Raw genomic sequence first — 20,887 nt, 5'->3', positions numbered from 1 at the left:
TGGACCTTCTGAGGGAAAGGAAGTTTTCATTGTTTATGAACAGAGCTTGTTAAGCAAATAACCAGACATCCTGGAAACGGGCTATAATTAAAACAGGCTATAATTATAATTATAGCTTTTTAATTTAAAAAATTGCAAACATTAAAAAAAAATTCTTATAATGTTTGGATGCCACCCCCCCCCCATTTGAGGATTTTTATAAACCAGGCTTTTCTGCATTTTCTCCAGGTCAGAGGAATCGCGAAAAGACTGGAGAGAGTAATTGTTGTGTAATCCTGTAAACACTGTCTGCTAGGTGTGCTGTGATGTGGTCTTTGTCTTTCATGCTGCTGGGACAGAAGAGACCCAACATTGCTTCAGAAACCCTTAGGAAGAGTCTGCCTGTAAATCCATGGAACTGAATAATCTCGTGAACACTCTCATCTTCTCGCATCAGAGTAAAAAGAACCAAGAACATTTTTCACTACGATTTTTTTATTTCTAGTGTCTTTATGTTGAGAGTTTTAAAATATATTGGTTTTTGAATGCTGTCAATCTCGGGGGGCAGAGTTAAGTTCTCTTTCCTAGCGGAAGCCATTCTGCTACCACAGAAATTTTCATCACCAGAACTAACAAATCAAGTGTTCCAAATATAGTTTGCACTAAAAAAGATTGACATTATTTTCTTCATCAGCAGAATTTACAGCATGGTTTATGGCACCTAGAAATGCTCAGAAATACAATATTCCACACTGGAAAACACTCAGCAATTAATGAAGTTAATTAGTGGGCCAACTGGAGAGGGAAAAATGGAAAAGAAACTGAAATGTTGGGTGAATTATATCAGTCAGCCATGGGGGCTGCCCTGGCACAGAATACAAAACCGAGTGTGACTATTTTCACTGCAACAAACGAGAAAACAAAATGTGCCTGTTGTTTAAAGCACTCAGCGGAGAGCTGATGAAACAAATTTCTTTTCCTTTCACACACGCACTCCTCAGTCACGCGGTCACCGAGTGCTTGTCCACACAGCACAACAGGGGTGCGGGCGCGCTTCCTAGCCTTAACGTGGGAGGGTCAATTCCATACTCATAGACTTGCATTGCCGCGCAGAGATAATAGAAAACCTCATTTACTCATCAGCTTCATGTATTTGAAGATCAGCAAATTGAATTTTTCCATAATTATTGCTCATCTGTAAACTGTGTCCAGTGTCACACTCATTCATTAGAGTTCAGATGAATTCTTAAAATTTAAATAATTCTCCATAGTAACTAATTTTGTTTCTTTATGTAGTTTGCATTTGGTATTAGTGCTTGCAATTGTATTAAAATCAAAAGTTGACTTTTAAGGCATACTACATGAATAAGGATGCCATTCTTTTGTTTTGTACCAATAATTTAAAAATTGATATGCTAAAATAATTTGCACAGCACTAAAGCATGAGCTAGTTTCATCTAAACCTGTAAAAATATAAAAGATTTTATATTTTTTCACTGGGAAGAAATTCTTCCTGGATGAAATTACAAATATGTGTAGAATATATTTAATAAAAAACTTATAAAATACCTAACTATAGAACTTAAATATAGATTGGCGTGTAGTATATAGAACAGTATTCCATATAAATAACTTTAGCCTTTATAAAAATGAAGTTGCAGGCTGACATTATGTTCTGTACTTAAATAGTAAGTGTCCGTGGCCCTTAAAAACATTCAGTGTAAATGGTTTCAGATGGTCAGCTTTGTCTAAAGGTAATCAGGTTATTTTGTTCATTGTCAATGCTTTGATGAAGAGGCTTTATATGCAGTAGATCTACGAAAATATTGTTCATACTGATCAGAATTAAATTTGTATAGAGCAGAGTTTTAAACCAAATGTAAATAGCACTAAAGATTTTCTTTCTGCAACCTGTACTTACTCTTTCTGTAAACTAAAAAATATCATAGTGCATTTCAGTGGTAATTTTAAAGGTCTTGATTAAGTCGATTGTTGTTTAAGCACCATCTCATCCATGTTAAAATTTGTTTTCTACTTTTGTTTCTGAATCTTTAAGAAATTTGTTTAATATTCTATTGTTGGTTTCAGAGTATTCACCGTGTATCTTTGATATTTAACCTGGTTAATTTGTGCCCAGAGCAACACTGGACAGCATTATGCAGTCTCTGTCATCACTAAAATGTTGTATTCAGATGCTAAATATTTATATGCTTTGTTGACTAGCTCAAATGTGAATTCCTAGTGTTGACTAAAGAGGAATCTGATAGTTACTTAATTGGGCAATTAAGCCATTTATGGCTCTGTTCTTCTTTTGTAAAACAAACTACTGGTAATTATTTTTAATACCTATTTTAATTCTAATTACTCTCTGTCTTTCCAAAGTTAGACTATCAGTTAATTATGATTGAATTTTTATGATTGTTTAAAAAATAATTCTCTGTTGGTTTTCAATATATTTTTCTGTGTGTTCCCATGTTATAAATTTCCCTTTTACAAGACCTCAATTTAAAGTTTGCAAAATGGATAAACCGGTTCATTAGTAGAGAAGGAATTGTGTCACTTAATTCCTGATAACATTGTTGTGCAAAGTGGAAAAAAAAAGCAGTAAAATTATATACTGAAAACACCAAAAATTGAGATGCCTTAATAGTATATCCATGAAAATACTCAACTGTCCCTTTGAAAATAGTTCCTTGGACTGCCTGAGGTTAAAATATGATTAATCATATCCAAGGCTACTATTAAAGATCCCTCTGCCAAAAATAACAGCTCACTTACCGAGAGGTAAAAGCTGCATAGATTCAGTAATGTAAATAAAGCCTGAATTGTGGGCCTGTGATCCTGCCCAGCGCTTGGTGTCTAATTCACCTCTTTTACCTAAATTATCCTAGACTTTGTTAAGTGTTCTGGACAAGGCAAAGCTTTTCTTCTTTATTAAAATCTCAGCATGTCTCCTTGATCTGAATTATTTGCTTTCTGTTCCAAGATAGGTTGTATCTTAAATCCTGTCATGAAAAATAGGGTATCTAACATCGCCAGTCACATTAAATGAGGTTTTCTCATAACAAACATTTATCCTTAGTTTTATGTCATCTTGACCAATGTTGCAGTAATTTCTGTTAGCTGATTGTGGTAAACAATGTTTAATGTGAAAAGAAATTAAAACTTTCTTCATCTGCTGTAGGATATATTCTTCTTTTAAATGACTTCTATTTGTAATTTTGGTGTATTTCCCTGTTCTTTGTCTCTACTGCTTTTCTCTTTTATTCCTTTTAATTTATTTCATTACATTTTCCAGTAAAATCACACTGCACCAGCCTTTATTCTTTCATTTTAACAAAATCAAAGAGAAATGATCAATCAAAATTTAGCATGCCTTCACACCATCCTTACTGGTCATTGTCACGGGCATGTCTTCAGGTTTTTTCCATTACCATTTTGTAATACAGTCGCTTGTTAGCTGAACACTAAGTAGGTGAGAGGAGGGCTTGAGAGAAGAGTACATAACCTAGAATTATGGCTGGAAGAGAACTGCAGGCCTCTGGCTGCTATCTAAGCATGGTCTCCCTGGCCTGGGGGCAGTGGGCTTCTTGGCTATGGCAGCAGGTGACCACTGTGCCCCCTCTCCCCCAGCCTTCTGGTGCGCTTTCTTCCCAAGACTGTAACACCCATGAAGCTCATTTACAGACTTGGGGGGCGGGGGACATGGCTTCCGGAAGAGCTCACCAGCAAAATTAAGTGAGAAACATGTAATCCTTGGAGAGTCAAGTTTAAACCAGCACTAGAACATGAAAAACTTTCACTTATTTGGTGGTCTTTGACAATGATGTCAAATGTTCATCCTTTAATATTATTTTGTATGTTCGGCCTCTTTTTCAAAATCACAACTTTCAAGAAATACAGAATAGGGGCGCCTGGGTGGCTCAGTCAGTTGGGTGTCTGCCTTTGGCTCAGGGCATGGTCCCGGGGTCCTGGGATCGAGCACCACGTCGGGTTCCCAGCTCAGCCAGGAGCCTGCTTCTCCCTCTCCCCCTCCCCCGCTCGTGCTCTCTCTCTGTCTGAAATAAAATCTTTAAAAAAAAAAAAAGAATACAGCGCAGACCTAGGCAATCAACAGCGGAGCAAAGGGAGTGTCAGTCTCCTATGATGCAGCCAGTGAGAGGTAAACACACGTTTCTTAAAGTAGCTTTGAAGTGATTTGTTTTCGAGTCGTGAGAATCTACCTGGGTGTAAAGTATAGTTATTGCGTGTTCAAACATTATTCATTATCTCATTTTTATTTTTTACATTTCTTGAGTCATATTTTGGTGTGAAAGAAGTCTACAGTGTATTAAGAGAAACTTCATTCAAATAACACAAGGAGGGGACAGAATCTGGAGGGGAGGAGTGACTGACCCTAAGTGGTCCTGGAACCTTAAGGTTCCAACTGGTGCTGCTTTTAGACTGTCCAGACATTCCATATAACAATACAGTGCGGAGCAGGGGGTGGTTATTCAGTTCTCAATTGTCTGATAATTTTCCCAGCAATCTGGAGCCTGGCTGTCTCAGCCACCCCACCCCCCTGCATCTCAGTGTCCTCTGGGGGCATCGCTTAATGACTGCCACTAATTTGCCACTTCCCCTCACATTTCTCGGAGGCACCTTTTAAACTCTGATCATTTTAACAGTCCATTTGACGGATATTCAGTCCTCAGATTTCAGAATACCATGAGAATATCTGGACTTTGGAGTCCGGCCTGGCTTCAAGCTGATGACTTTGAACAAGTTATTTAATCTGTGGGCTTCAATTTTTTCATATATAGAATAAGAATCATACCTATTTTGTAGGCTCATAAGGATTATTTTAAAATATTTAGAGCACTGTTTTGCCCCAAAACTTCTATGACAAACTGGCAAAACTGTTAAAAGTCTTTGTCAAAAATTAAGTGCTAGGCATCAACATGTACTCTAAACTTTACAAAAATAGCTTACAAAAATGTCAGAAAAGACATGGACGATTCTATGTTCAGAGACTTCTAAAACGACAAGAAGTGGGGAGATCTTAAAAATAAGCCTTACATTAGAGGAAATGTAGAGGACCCAGTAATTCACTGATGAGACATGGCTTCAGCTAGGGATGCCAGGTTCCAGAGCTTGGACAGTAAGCACAGGACTGGACATATTAACACAAGGACATAACTCTGTCAAAACTTGCGATGGGATTTGTTGACCCAGAGGTAAAAGTACACATAGACATTGTCCAAAAGAGGTAGGTCTAGTAAGGGTGGGAAGCAGCACTATGTCAAGAAGACACATACGTGGAACTTCACAGACATGAGCGGTGAAGGGGGTGAGGAGTGTCTGATGATGGGGAGCAGAGACAAAAATAAGGGCCAATACTTCAGATTCGGGCAACCGATTTCTGATTCTACCTCGAACCACCGAGGCCAGCTGGCTACTGTGCCCATGGAGCAGGACCTCTTACTCGCTAAGACACTCTGTTGGCTCTTGCCTTGCCGGTAATGCCATCACAGAGCCGTGCCCTCGTAGATTTCTCCAGCACACTCCCCTCTTGCTGGCTGGGCTCGGATGTTGTTACGCTATTTGTCCCCCCCCCCCGCCCTGCAGTGTGGCTCAGGCAAGTGTGCCTTTCTCCCATCACCAGGGCTTAAAAAGCCCCATTCCCTTTGGTGTGATGGGTTCGGGAGCGGGCATGGGACCAATCCCGGCAAAGGAAACTTAAAGGGAACTCTGCTGATGGAGTTTCTGGGGAAAGTTCTCATGCTCAAGGTGACCTTACAAGAGACTTTTGCCTCTGGACATCATTCTGTCTGGGTGTCCTGACTAAAGCCACTGTGGCCTGGAGGGCAAAGCCGGCACCCTGAGGTTGCAGAGCAGAAAGAGAGAAAAACACCGGGCCCTTGGGGACATGGCAGAGCTGCGGGGTTTGCCCAGTGTGGAGCCCACGCTCTAGACTTGAGAGGCCATCTCATACATTTATTGGGGTTTTGCCCCACTTCCACTCAAAGACATCCCTAATGATGCATAGAAGGGAATGCTACAACCCATACTCCAACTTTATGAAATTAGCTTGCAAAAAGATGAGCAATTTGATGATTCTGTGTTCACATCTCTCAGAAATAAATCTCTGACTAGATAGTCGCAAATTATCCTGATGGTGAAGGAAAACCGGGACCTCTAAAGACACCATCATGGCCCCAGGCCAGCTCCCCAATCGTAATTTTTTAAAAGGCACAAGCAGAAAATGAGAGTTTGGACATATAAATCAAAGATGGGGATAGTAAGTGTCCCAACACCCCTGCACATCGTGTCAGAAAGGCCTGGAATGAGCTGGAGTTGACAGAAAATAAAAAGTACGTGTTTGCTGTGTTCGAAAAAAAAAAAGAACAAAGCAGGGATACACCACTGGTTGTCAACCCTGGCTGCCCCTTAGAATCACCGAGGGAATTTTTTATATATATACATTTTTAATATCGATGCCTGGGCCTCTCACGTCAGCCAAAGCAAGGCTGCACACTTGTGGCTTGGAGGAGTCGCCTGAATTTCTGCCGGTGACCCGAAACAGGACCACTTAAAGAGCAAGAATACAAGCGAGCGCAGTGGAGGGCTGGGAGTAAGTACAGTTCGAGTGGGGTTGGAAGCCCAGTGAGCTGGTGGAGGCAGGAATCAGGTGCCAGCTCCCGTGGTCTCAAGCCCCCAGAACCCAGACCACTCACATTTCCCGATTCTAGGGAACACAGGCTCGGCCGCTCCTGTCCTGTTGTCAGGAGTGGAGGGGGGCCCCAGGCCCCCTCCCTCCTGCTGACCCTCGCACATGCTCACCCCCACAAGGAGGCGCAGACAGCCCTCTTGGTGTCCTCACCGCGATCCCCAATCCCCATGTGCCCCATTTCCTCTCCTCATTCCAGAAACCCTGTCAGGATCCAGCAGAAATCTGCCGTATTGTCACAACCTGGAAGGTTCTCTTTCATTTTCGAACCTTCCCTTGAGGGTACTACCTCCCCTGCAGTCCTAGAAGTACTGTGTTTTCGAAAGTGGCCATTGACTGAGTGTTCGCTTGGTGACAAGCACCATTCTAGGGTCCTGATGTGGGCTCATGTGACAGGTGACAGAGCAGGCCCAGAGAAGTGTAGTTTATTTTTTGAACATCGAAGTTCACTTTCTGAAGCAGAGACTATTCTTGAAAATATTCTTTGTTGTTCTCTTTTGTTTCTAAAATTAATATTTGCTCATTGTAGAACATCTCATGACTACAGAAAAGTATGAGGAAAAAGAAACCAATCCAATCATCCAGAGCCAACTACTAGAGTATCTTGGTGAACTTCTTCTAGTCCTCCTTAGTATGTACACTTTATTAAAATAAAAACAACAGACTATGTACCAAGTTTATATATTATTTTTCTTCTTTAACATAAGTATATCCCCAGAATATTAAATCTTTGAAAACACATTTGTTGGTAGCTATGTAATAATACTCCATTTTATAGGCATATCATTTTCATGTATGCATTTAATGTATAATGTTAAAATTACAGTGGAATAGCACTACACCCTCACCAGGATGGCTAAAATTAAAAGGAATGACAGTATCAAGTGTTGGCAAGGTTTTGAAGCAATGCTCATATATTCTTGGTGAGAATGTAATTTAGAACAACTGTTGTACAAAACTATTTTGTAGTAGCTACCAAAGCTAAAAATATGACCATCTTGTGACCTAGAAATTCTACTCCTGGATAAATACCCAACAGAAAAGAATGTGTTTGTCCATAAAATACATGTACAAGAATCTTTATAGCCACTTTATTCATAAACAAGAAGCAACCCAAGTGTCCATCAACAGTAGAATGGATTTTCAAATTATGGAATATTCCTACAAGGGAATATCACTAAGCAGCATAAAACAACAAACCACTGTTATGCTGCATGCAACATTATTAAAGGAAGAAGCCAGACATGAAGGAATACATACTGTATGAGCTCATTTAAATAAAGTTCACAAACAGGCAAAGCTAGTCTATGGTGACAGAGCCCGAATAATGTCACCCTTTGCTGGGAAGGGGTGCTATTAACTAGGAGAGAGAATGAGGGGGTCTTCAGCGGTGCTGAAAACGTCCTGTATCTTGAAATGGTTACAAGGGCACGCATACACAGGTAAAAATTAATCACGCTATTCACTTAAGGTTTACGTACTTGACTGTATGTAATTTCCGGATATAAGTTAGACCTCCATAAAAACTAAGAAATATTTAACACACACGGACCTCACACCAGGAAACACACACACAGAGCACTGGGGATGTAGAGGCCACCTCTGAGCTTCCTGCACCTCACCCAGTCACCTAATTATGGACATGTAGGCAATTTCAAACATTTCGACACATAAACCAATACAAGAAATTACTAAGAGGGGCACCTGGGTGGCTCAGTCGGTTAAGCGTCCAACTCTTGATTTCGGCTCAGGTTATGATCTTGGGGTTCTGGGGTTGAGCCCCTCGTCAGGCTCCATGCTGTGCTTGGAGTCTGCTTGAGATTCTCTCTCTCCCTCTCCTTCTGCCCCCCTCTCTCTCAAAAAATACATAAATAGATAAAGAATAAAGAAATTAGTAAGAAAATGTCAAATGCTTGACTATATGAAGAATGCAAATTTTAAAATTTTTCCCCATTTTATATTTGAAAAATTCCAAACCTACAGAAAAGTTGCAAAAACGGTCAGTGAAAACCCATATATCCTTCGTCAACCTAACCATCATTTGTTACCATTTTGCCACATGTGCTTTCTCTCTATATAACCATAGAGAGAAAGAGGTACATGGAATACAAAGAAACAAAGATTTGGGGGTGAGTCCTGAGTCCTTTGGAAGTGCAGATCTCGTGTTTCTTTACCCCGAAATCCTGTAGCACCTATTTTCTAAGAAATATTCAGGAAATTCCTTTCATATTCAGGAAATTTAACTGATTTAAAGTATATTACTTATAATACAGCCAATATTGAAATTTCCACAATTGTCCCAATAACACCCTTTAAGTTGTCCCCCGCCCCAATCTAGAGTCCACTCAAGTATCACATATCTCATTGGTCACACCACTTTAGTCTTCTTTCTCCCAGGGGAATCCCCTGTAGTTTTTGTCTTTCAGGACATTGATATTATTGAAGGGTCCAGGCTACTTGTGCAGCCTCTCGAGAGATTTTGGAGTCTTTTTACTCCTGTCTCCCTGTCCCCCTTGCCCCTGAGGGGCCATTCTCCCACCCCAGCTGTGAATCTCGTGCCATCAGGCAAGAGTATCTGCTCCTCTTTTCCTTGTAGTCCTCAACCTCACTGCAGGGAAAGACCTCTGCCCTCTGGAGGTGGAGAGAGCTGCTCAGAGGTCCTCAGTCTGCGCTCAGGGCTGTGTACTCAGGTCACGCATCACACTTAGGGGCCGGGACCCATGAGCACAGCTGCCTAGGAAAGCATATCTAAAAATAGGAAACAAATGGCCCTGAGTGCTATTATTGCCTTGAAATCTTATTTTGAGAACATCATATTCTAAAATTGAGTTAAGCAAAACTGGAGAAAAGTGAGAGGAAAGGAAAGCCATGGAATGTAAGGAGCCGAGCCTCTACGTGTTTTCTTTCCAGATCATTTCCCCATTGCTAGCTCCTGGCAGCAGGACGCAGAGCATCTGTGTTGTACGAACATACTGCAATTAAAAATCCATTCTACTGTTGGTGCACATTTGGGTTGCTTCTTGTTACGAATAACGAGGCCGTGAAGATTCTTGTATGTGTGTTTTAAGGACAAACACATTCTTCTAATGAATGTTATTTCCCTGTCTCACCCCCATGTTGGGTCAGAAAATTGGGCACATGTATGACTTGGGAAGCTGTGTGTGATGGCTAATTTTATGTGTCGACCTGACTGGACTATGCGGTAACCAGATGTTGTGCTGGGTATTTCTGTGAGGATGGTTTTGGATAAGGTTAACATTTAGATCAGTAGACTGAGTCAAGCAGATTGCTGTCTGTGATATGGGTGAGCCTGATCCAATCAGTTGAAGGCCCGAATAGAACAAAAAGCTCCCCAGAGTGAGAGAGAATTCTTCCTGCCTGATGGCCTTCAAACTAGGACATCAGCTCTTTTCCTGCCTTCAGACTACAACTGAAACAGTACTTTCTGGGTTTCGAATCTGATCAGCTTCTCTGGGTCTCCAGCTTGCCAACTGCAGATCTTAGGACTTGCCAGCCTCCCTAATTGCATGAATCAGTTCCTTATAATAAATCCCTGTCTCTACATGTACATACATCCTATTGGTTGTGTCTCTGGAGAACTCCAACATACTATGCAACTGATAATTCTTAAAAATGTTAAAGACTCAGCAATGTGGGTGTGGGGCTGCTACCATAATAGCTCCCAGGGATATGACATCTTCAGAGATTCCTATCTCACTGTTTCTTTTATGTTTAGTTTTTTATTTTTGTTTTTCCCTTTCTCTAGCAGTTCTGAACTCTGATAGGTCTGCATATTCGAAAGTCTGGGTTTCTTATCTTCTCTGACATCAGTGGTCCAGCTGTGTTACTGATATATGCTGCAACCCTGGCCAATAAATCCCTTTTCTATATATAACTGAGTGTTGCCTGTGTCCTAAGCATTAGGTGAGCCACCAGGGATCCTGAGTGAAATGGAATGATTCCTGCTCTAAAGAAGCCAATAGTCTAGTGGAGGAAGATGACAAGCAGAACTTATATGTCCGCAATTATGGTACAACCTGAGAGGTATGAGGGTTATGCACAGGATATCACAAGAACACAATGGTAAATTCCCTATTTACCATTCCCAAATAAGGAAATCAGGGATGACTTCTGGGAGAAGATAATGTCCAAGTAGAATCTTTAAATGAATAGGATTTGTACATCAGAGCTCAATGTTCAACATTATTCACAGTACCCCAAAGGTGGAAACTATCCGGATGTCCATCAACAGATGAACGGAAAAGCAAAAGGTGGTATTTCCATTCAATGGAATACTATTCAGCCTTGAAAAGGAAGGACATTCTGACATCCGTGCTACAGCATGGATGAGCCTAGAAGGCTCCATTCCCAGGGAAGTAAGCAGACACGGAAGGACAAATACTGCACGAAGGACCTTGAATAGGCAAATACGTGGAGGTAAGAAGTAGAATAAAGGTTGCCAGGGGTTGAGTGGAGGGAGGAACGGGGAGTTAGTGCTTGGTGGGGACAGAAATTCAATTTGGGGAGATGAAAAGAGTCCTGGCAAATGAAGGTGGTGATGGCGGCAAAACAGTGTGAATGCCCCTTAATGTCACACTTAAAAAGAGTTAAAAAGAAAAATGTCATGTTCATGTATATTTTACCACAATAAAAAATAATAACAAAGGATTTTCAAAACGAGGAGTAAGCATAATCTAGGAAAAGGAGCATGGTGGAGCGTCCGAGAGGGAGGGCGGAAGGGGGCCGCAAGCAGAGCAAACAAAAATGAAGAGGCCACGAGAGTGGGCCACCTGGCCGGGAAATGATGAGTGGCTCAATATGCCTCGAGCAGGGAATGCATGACTCTGATGGAGGAATGAAGGAAGTGGAGGGTGCAAAGGTCTGCAGGGAGTGTGACATGAGGGACCTGGGAAGCCCTCCCAAGGACTTTGGACTTTTTATGAAGATGGTTGCACAATTAAGGATCATCCACATTCATATCACCCAGAATGAACTCCAGTCATCATCTTGGCCTAACTCCCGCCAGCCTTTCTATTGTAATAAATTATAAATTATTGTTTTTGTTTTTAAAAAAATGCTTAATATCAAATCTCAGACCCATAAATACAGAGAACAAACCAATGGTTGCCAGAGGGGAAGAGGGATGGGCAAAATGGGTGAAGGGGAGTGGGAGGTAGAGGCTTCCAGTTATGGAGTGAATCAGTTCCGGGGACGAAGGGCACTGCACAGGGCATGCAGTCAAGGGCGTTACAACAGCGTTGTTTGGTGACAGATGGGAGCCCCGCTTGTGGGGAGCACGGCAGAATGCACAGACTTGTCCAGTCACTATGTTTACACCCGAGAGTACCGTTATATGTCAACTACACTCAAATTTAAAGATTTTAAAAACAAACAAAAAATGCTTTATTATGAAGAATTCAAACAGTCCTAATGCAGAGACGACCTCAAGCCTATCACTCATAATTAAGAACATGATCTGAGTATTTTATATTTATATAGTTGGTGGAGACAGTTAATGAGCAAAATCACTTTTACACACTTGGGATCGTATCATAGAAGCTGTCTTTAATCTTTAAGGTACTTAATTTTAGTTGCATTTGACAAAATAAACTGAAGTGAAGCTGGAAGAATTACTAAGGTCACATAAAAGTTTTTCAGCACCAGAGGGCTATTTCCCAAAGATCCCTGTAGGATTAAAGAAAGCAATTAGGGAGGAGAAAGAAAGAAGAGGCTGCGTTATTGTTTATTTCTGTAACTTTATGTATCAGTTTCAGAGAATGACTGATCGACTCCTTTCTCTAATAGATGAAAATGTTCATACTTCTTCCATTCAACCCCCTCTGAATTCTGTAGGTCGTGTGATAATTTCAGTATTTTCCAGATTCCTAAGACATACACTGTACTCTATAATTACGTGTTCTCATAATTATTTAGTTTTGATAAAGGACTTCTTAGTCCTTTATCAGAGCTTCCTTACCCTTGATGGGTTTTGTTTGTTTTGAAACCATGATTTATGTGTCAGTTGGTAAGGTCTTAATGTAAATTTTTTAAAAGAAGACTCATAATACTGTCTAAAGATGTCTGTTGCATTTACATTTGAATGGCATCTGGACAGGTTATAATGATCTTAGGTCACACTTTCTTTCAGAGCTTGGCAGACACTAATCCATCGTATAAGGCCTTGACGGCTATGAGGCATTCAGAGGTCTGTCGCATCCGTTTCTGTTATAGTTGATGGTGTTCTTCTGGACGCCTGGAGATTTCTTCATGTATGCCTACAGTTCAATAGCTTCTCCAGGGTGCACCTTGGAACAAAGCCTATAGTGTGAAAATCTCCAGGAACATGGAGTTTGCTTTTAATCTGCAGGATCAGTTCTGTCTGGGAAGTTTTTTTTGTAACTTTGAGTACATCTTCTGCTTCATTTGTCAATCCTGTATTTCAGGGCCACCAATTATTCTTATGTTGGATTATCTTCATGTCTGCGCCACGTCTATTATCTTCCCTGTTTGCTTTAACATTGTGTCTTCTCCATTTGCATTTGCTGAGATTACCGCAAGTCTTCCTTCCGTGTCAGCATTTCGATTTACAGCTATGTCTGGTCCTTTGGTTTTTAAATGTAGACCTTAGTTCTCTAATTGTGATGCTCTGGAGTTTGGGGAAGGGGGCAGGAAATGGGGGTTGGGTGTAAGGGATCAAGGAAAGAAAGCTCAGCTGCAGCGGCGTGCAGTCCCTGTGGAGAAGCTCCACCCTGCCCTCTCTGCCAGCGTGTCGCCGAGTGTCTAGAGTCAGGGTTCCTCCACCTGGCTGGGGGTGCTGTACAATCCCACGTGGGGCTACCCTCAGGGTTCAGGCTGCTCTCTCAATTTAGATGTAGTCCTAGAATTCTCATTTCTGCTGCAGAATCAGCTCCATTGGTTACTTTCTCCTCTTTCTCTATCCTTCAAGCTCCTCAGTCTCCCCCTTGACTCTTTATAAAGTGCTCTTTCTATTTGCTTCTCAGGCTACTGGTTACAAAGAAGGGATAAGAGCCGCGCTGCCTGACTCATTGTTTTAAGTAATTATTTGCTCACCTACCTTTTGACAATCACTCACCATCTTTGACTTATCCTTCTCGTTCACTCATTAATCATATATTGGGCACCTACTACAAGCCAGGCGTTGGGGGACACACTGGAGAGTTCAAGGACAGGTGATATAGTCTCTGTGCACAGTTTAGGATTCATTTTGTTACCCATCTTGTCAGTCATCACATATTCTCAACTTGCTGTTAGTTACTATTCTCCTCCTCTCTCCCCCATTGCCCCCACTCTGTGCCCTCAATATCTTTGACTTTAGAATATTACAGCAACGATCTCCTGCACAGTCCTTTTTACCTAAGGCTTCTTGGAGACAAATCTAGTCTGGAGAATGTTTTTATTTTTTTATTTTTTTATTTTTTTTATTTTATTTAAGATTTTATTTATTTATTTGAGAGAGAGAGACACAGCGAGAGAGGGAACACAAGCAGGGGGAGTGGGAGGGGGAGAAGCAGGCTTCCCGTTGAGCAGGGAGCCTGATGCGGGCCTCGATCCCAGGACCCTGAGATCACGACCTGAGCTGAAGGCAGACACTCAACGACTGAGCCACCCAGGCACCCCTGGAGAATGTTTTTAGATAAGTCTTTTCAAAATCACTGGCTTCCTAAAATACAGATTTGAAAGGACACATGCATCCCAATGTTTGTAGCAGCATTAGCTACAACAGCCAAACCATGGAAAGAGCCCAACTGTCCATCGATAAAGAAATCCATGGATAAAGAAGATGGGGTGTATAGACACACACATACACACACACACACACACACACACACACTGGAATATTGGCCATCAAAAAGAATGAAATCTTGCCATTTGTAAAAACGTGGATAAAACTAGAGGGTATTATGCTAAGTGAAATAAGTCAGTCAGAGGAAGACAAATACCATATGATCTCATTTATATTGTGGAATATAAGAAAGAAAACAGATGAATGTATGGGAACGGGGGAAACAAAAAAAGGAGAGAGGGAAACAAACCATAAGAGACTCTTAACGATAAAAAATAATCTGAGGGTTGATGGAGTTGGTGGGGGATGGGCTAGATGGGTGGTGGATATTTAAGAGGGCACTTGTTGTGATGAGCACTGGGTGTTCTAAGTAAGTGATGAATCACTGAATTCTACTCCAGAAACCAATATTGCACTATATGTTCAGTAACTAAAATTTAAATAAATAAAAAATAATAAAATTTTTTAAAAAATCACTGTCTTCCTGACTCCCCTTTGGCCAAGCACTCATCAGCGACTGCTTACTTGTGACCACATAAACCCAAGCTCCCAGGCACGGCTCTCTGTCCTGGGGCTCCAGGCCCTCCATTTGGAGTGAACACTGTAGACTGGCTTGTCCAACATCCATCCCAAACCCTCCTAGCGTTCCTCCATCAGCTGCGCAAATGAAGGCTAAAACCACATTTTCCTGACTCCTGCACAGCTGGGTTCCAACTTTGATTTAGGTATTCCCTGTCGGAGGCACCCGGTGCATTTCCATGCAGAAGTGAGGTACGTGGAAAGAGAAGCAGGGCCCGGACATCCACCGTGTTGGCACGGATTGCGGCCGGGGGGGTGGGAAGGGGGGTTCTGGTTTGGAAGCAGTGACTGCCTGGTGTGTGGGCAGCATCTTATTTGGCAGCTTTCTGATCCTGACAGAGGCCTCAAGTCTCCTGGAGCCGAGGGTCACAGCGAGGCTGAGGGAGTCCTTCTCGGAGGCCTGGCTTGGAAGCAACGTGCTTCTCCTTTCCACTCTGAGTAATGCGTGCTCCTGCATGCCCTCCGCTTACCCAGCTAGCCTGGGCGTCGGGTTCTGCAGTCATCACCTCTGAGCAATACCACTCAGCTCGACTTCTCCCTTCGCCCCAGGCTGGCCTCCCCTCCGGCCCCAGGAGCACCCTATTTGCCCCTGCCCTGTGCCTGGGGGCTAACCGTCTCCCCGGGGCCTCCAATTCCAGATCCAGAGCTAGCCGGGTCTCCCCTGAAGCTTTTGCCCCCCCTCCCCCCACCACGCCGTGGTCCCCACTGGTCCTCTTCACTGGACAGGGGAGCACCGCACCGACAGAGCAGGTCGCGGTCTCGGCTCTTCTGTTCCAGTTGTGATCCCAGAAAAACTAGCCCTCACTTTCCTCTGCCAAACAGAGGCCGGACCGAGTGAGCAGAGCCCAAAGTTGTTAAGACTCTAAACCTCGCAGAAAAGCCACTTCCCAAGTCAAGAGAGCCAAGCTGCTCTTAAACACATTTCATTTCAAATTCTGTGGCATCTTGATTTCCTGACACCTTTTCCCCAAGGCCGGCTGTGCACATGTGGGATTGTTTACTTGAATTGCTGGGAGGAAACCCCTGCTGCTGGCAGAGCCAGGCACCGAGTGATGAGGAGCAGACCTCTTTCTTAACAAGGCCATCTCTCCTCGGGGCGGTCACTGTGTTCTGGACAAAGTGAGCAGCGTGCATGTGTCCAATTACCCAGCTTGTCCGCCCAGCTCTGAAGGCCACAGGCCAGGCCTGGCCGGTGAGGGTCCCGGACAAGCTCTCAGTATGTGCTCCACAGGAGATGGCCGACCAGGCCCAGACGACAGGGCTCTGGCCCCCGTGATTCTGTGAAGGTCAGTGCTGAGGAGCGTCCCCGAGTGGGCCGGGGGTGACTGACCTGGAGAGCCACGAGGCCAGTATGACACCATCAACGGCCCTGCTGCTCCGATTCCCGGGCCACCGCAGAGGCTCTGTGATCACCGGAAGGACGGGCTCCCACAGAGGACTAACCTGGGAGCCTGGGGCACACATGTTCAGCAGGCCGTCCACGGGCACGGGAACCCCACAAATGCGTAGCTGCTTTTATACCCATTTGCCCCAGCTGTCCTTCGATGGCTCTGCATCCAAGGGTGGCATCCCATGACTCGAGCCCCCCACAGGAATGGCTTCCTAGGACTAGACTGGTGCAACGTGACGGAAACAGTGGCCAGTTGGAAAATGTTTATGACTGTTTATTTATACGTCTTTCTACGTGTACCCCAAAGCGGCTGCTTAAAATAAACAAAACACATAGGCAGATTGCCTTTGGGTCAGGGATGTATCCAGATTTGCCCCATTTTCATCTGCTTTGACCTTCCCAAGCACTGGTTCCTTCGTTTGCACGTTTGCGCGTGCACGCACACACACACACACACACACACACACACACACATTCTGACTCTGGCCTGCCATCTCCGTGGCACCCTGCTTCCGGTGCTTGCCACCCACCTCCCCGCACTGCCCGCACTCCCTGGTCACCTCCCACACCTGCACCCACTCCGTCTTGGCCCCCGCTATCCAAGGGACGGAGATCAGACAGTCCCTGAGCGGTGGGAGAGGTCGGACATAATTATATCGCTGCCGTTATTACAAAAGATCGTTGAGTGAATTTCTCAGAAAGTCTCTTTTTTCTTGATGAATTGCCTTGACCTATTTATCAGATGAGAGCCCAGCAATCTGTTGGTTGGTTGCCTGGAAACTCTCAGCTCTGTTTTATACCCATTTACAGCAACGATCTCTAGCCTGCTTTTCTACTGCGTGTCTGCACGGCCGCCCGGCCTTGACATAACCGTGTCGCTAATGTGGACCAGGCGCAGGCCCCGCCGTCGGACATATGTGGCTTTTGAATCCCTGGCCTACCACAAACGAGTCAAATGAATGTGGGCAGGCAATTTAACTTCTCTAAACATCAGTTTCTCCATGTGAAAATAGAGATATAATACCTAGTCTCCAAGTGGGTTTTATCTTTGTCGAGGTTCAATGAGCTAATATCTGCACAGAAACCCATACCTGGTACGTGCTCAAAAGATGTGAATTCCCTTTCTTTTCTCCTTTTTAAATGAACCCATCCTAGCTGTGTTTTGCTTACGGGTGCATTTGCAGCTACTGGCAAGGCATCCGTCGTGAACAAAAAAACCACCCCTGGGCACCTGGGTGGCTCAGTTGGTTGAGCGACTGCCTTCGGCTCAGGTCATGATCCTGGAGTCCCAGGATCGAGTCCCGCATCGGGCTCCCTGCTCATGAGGGAGCCTGCTTCTCCCTCTGACCCTCACCCCTCTCATGTGCTCTCTCTCTCTCATTCTCTCTGTCTCAAATAAATAAATAAAATCTTAAAAAAAAAAAAAAACCACCCCTAAAATTGGGACCTCGTGGTGCTTGACCCATAGCTGCTGGGACGCCTGACTTCTAAGCAATAGAACATTCAGAACCTAGCTCTCAGGCGGACGGGGTGAGTGCATGAACCACAAATGCAAATTGGGTCTCTATCTCAGTTCCCCAAAACTGCTACGGGGAAAAGGCAGCTCCCAAGTAAGAAATGTAGCTGTGGCTACAAAGCGTCGAGAATGGTCTCTGAGCTGATAAACAAGCGTGAGAGCCAGAAGGCCCCAGAGCCTTCTGAACACACGCTGTGCTCTTTGAAAATCTGTGCCTGCAAAGAAGTTTGCGCTGCTCAGTTTGAGGTATAAAGCTCGTGTCTTCTAACCCGAAGCCTTCTTTGGGGTAGGCATGACTTGAAGCGAATGACAACTTCAGCAGCACTCAGACACAGACGTTTGATTCGCCGGAGGTAGAACGAGGCGCTCTGGGCGGCGCCAGAGACGGGCCTTCTTCCTCTCACGCATGGGCCCATGTGGAGAGACAGCCACCAGGGGACAAGCCACTGAAGAGAATCACATTCGACAGATACTTAGAGGACGGAAAACCGCGTGTCCCAGGGATGCCTGCGTCCTGAGGACACTTTCCGTAGGGCTCTTTTTCACTCTATTTATTGATAATACACTGTATCAGTTTCCCAGAGCTGCCAGAAAGTACCACAGACTGGGTGCCTTACACACACAAGCTGATTGTCTCCCAGTTCTAGGGGCCAGAAGTCCAAGATCAAGGCATGGCTGGGCTGATTCCTTCTGAGGCGATGAGGGAGGATTTATTCCAAGCCTCCCTCCCAGCTTCTGGCCTTCGCTGCCCATCTTTGACGCTCCGGGGCTTGTAGAAGCATCACCCCCAGGGCGGTCTTCACGGTCACGTGAGGCTCCCTCTGTCTGCACATCTGGGTCCAAATCTTCCCTTTCTATAAGGACACTGGTCATTCTGATCTAGGGGCCCCCTAGGTTGCATGTTAGTGAAGCTGAGGGGGACTGGAGTATCTGAGATTTTGTTTAGCAGGACATTTTTTTAATTTTTTTATTTTTAAAGATTTTATTTATTTATTTGACACAGAGAGAGAGAGATCACAAGTAGGCAGACAGGCAGGCAGGCAGAGGGAAAGGGAGAAGCAGGGAGCTGAGCAAGGAGCCCGAAGCGGGACTCAATCCCAGGACTCTGGGGTCATGACCTGAGCGGAAGACAGACGCTTAAGGACTGAGCCACCCAGGTGCCCCACCGGACACATTTTTAAAGTCCTCTTTGGCGTATCTTTTGGCCTCTCTATAGTGTAAAACTACATTGTCGTCATCGAAGCCGATAGGCTGTGGAACACAGTCTGGTCTGGGATTTAAAATGAAAATACTGGAAGTTTCAAATAATCAGTCACGGTAAGAGTACAGTTTTGATTTAAATTGTTTAGGAAATGTCTTGAAGTAAGGCTGTAATTAGCGTTCAAATGTTCATGAGGAATTGCTGTCCTCGGGGGGTTTATTAAAATTGTGTGGCGTTTGATAGAAGCAGCCTGAATTCCCATAAAATAAATAAAATAAAATGAACATCCTGTGGTACGGGCTGAATGGTGTCCCCCCCCAAATTCGTCCGTTGAAGTCCTCCCCCCTAGGACTCCAGGATGTGACTGCAGACAGATAGGACCTTCAGAAAGGGGATTCAAGCGATGAGGCAGCCTATAGGGCGGGCCCTGGTCCCACAGGAGTGGTGTTCTCATAAGAGGACATTAGCACATACAGGGGGAGCCCCAGGGATGAGCACCCACACAGAGAAAAGGCCACGGGAAGACAAAGGGAAGAAACGCCGCCAAGGAGAGAGGCCTCAGGAGAAACCAAGCCTCCTGCAACCCCAGCCTCCAGAACTTTGAGAAACCAAATCTCTGTTGTTCAAGCTTCGGGCTGTGCCATTTTGTTGGGGCAGCAGAAGCAAACTACCGCAGCTGTCACTAGTTTAGGATCCTCAGGGTTCTTGTTTGCTTGTTTGTTTGCGCTTGGTTTTGCTTGCTTCTTAACATCTGACTTCAAAATAATACACGAGGGGCGCCTGGGTGGCTCAGTCGTTAAGCGTCTGCCTTCGGCTCAGGTCCTGATCCCAGGACCCTGGGATCGAGCCCCACATCGGGCTCCCTGCTCTGCGGGGAAGCCTGCTTCTTCCTCTCCTACTCCCCCTGCTTGTGTTCCCTCTCTCACTATGTCTCTGTCAAATAAATGAATAAAATCTTTAAAAAAAAAAAAAAAACAAAATAATACACGAATCCCTCCCCTTTGTGCCCCACCGCCATTTCCTCTACCCGTGGAGCCCTTGTTACAGTTTGAAGTCTGTGAATGTATGCATCTAGAAGATTCTTTTTTATAAATCTTAGGGTATTATATATATTATTCTGCACATTTTTTTTACTTAATTATATGTCTCTGAGATATTTTGTATTTTAACATTTATCCTTATTGATATATTTTTACATTGTTTCCAGTGTTTGCTAGGAAAGCCTTCATTTTAAAAAAGTAGCTCTTTGGATCTAGTTGGTAGTTTATATAGTCCGGTTTCTTTAAACTCGTAAGGGAACAGGAACAGTTTTATCAGCTCGAATAAACTGTCATGCCTTTGACAAATGCAAAAATAACCAAAGTCCTCCGTTTAAGAATTCAGCAGAGCCATATTCCTTAATGTCATGGTTTCAATGATAAAAAACAAAAAACCAAAACTCCCATAGAGCAATGCTACTTTTTTCTTTTTTTTTAAGATTTTGTTTATTTGACAGAGAGATACAGCGAGAGAGGGAACACAAGCAGCGGGAGTGGGAGAGGGAGAAGCAGGCTTCCCGCTGAGCAGGGAGCCCGATGTGGGGCTTGATCCCAGGACCCTGGGATCATGACCTGAGCCGAAGGCAGACGCTTAACAACTGAGCCACCCAGGCACCCCGTTGCTACTTTTTTTTCAACACGTACAATTTACACACAAACCCAAATTGATTT

At 43.9% G+C, this 20,887-nt stretch overlaps 1 protein-coding gene across 1 annotated transcript in view; it reads left to right on the top strand.

The window, feature by feature from the left end:
• UBL3 (ubiquitin like 3) overlaps positions 1–3,162 on the top strand; it is a 66,220-nt gene extending 63,058 nt beyond the window's left edge. Inside the window, exon 5 of the mRNA XM_006727982.3 lies at positions 229–3,162. Coding sequence (XP_006728045.1) covers positions 229–281 — 53 coding nt within the window. The 3' untranslated portion in view covers positions 282–3,162. The remainder of the gene's footprint in view (positions 1–228) is intronic.
• Positions 3,163–20,887: the final 17,725 nt, after the last annotated feature.

Source organism: Leptonychotes weddellii, chromosome 3 (genome assembly GCF_054177405.1).
Source record: "Leptonychotes weddellii isolate Sample4059 chromosome 3, ASM5417740v2, whole genome shotgun sequence".
Taxonomy (NCBI): domain Eukaryota; kingdom Metazoa; phylum Chordata; class Mammalia; order Carnivora; family Phocidae; genus Leptonychotes; species Leptonychotes weddellii.
Note: the sequence above shows the minus strand (reverse complement) of the source record. Positions and strands in the feature narration are given on the sequence as shown.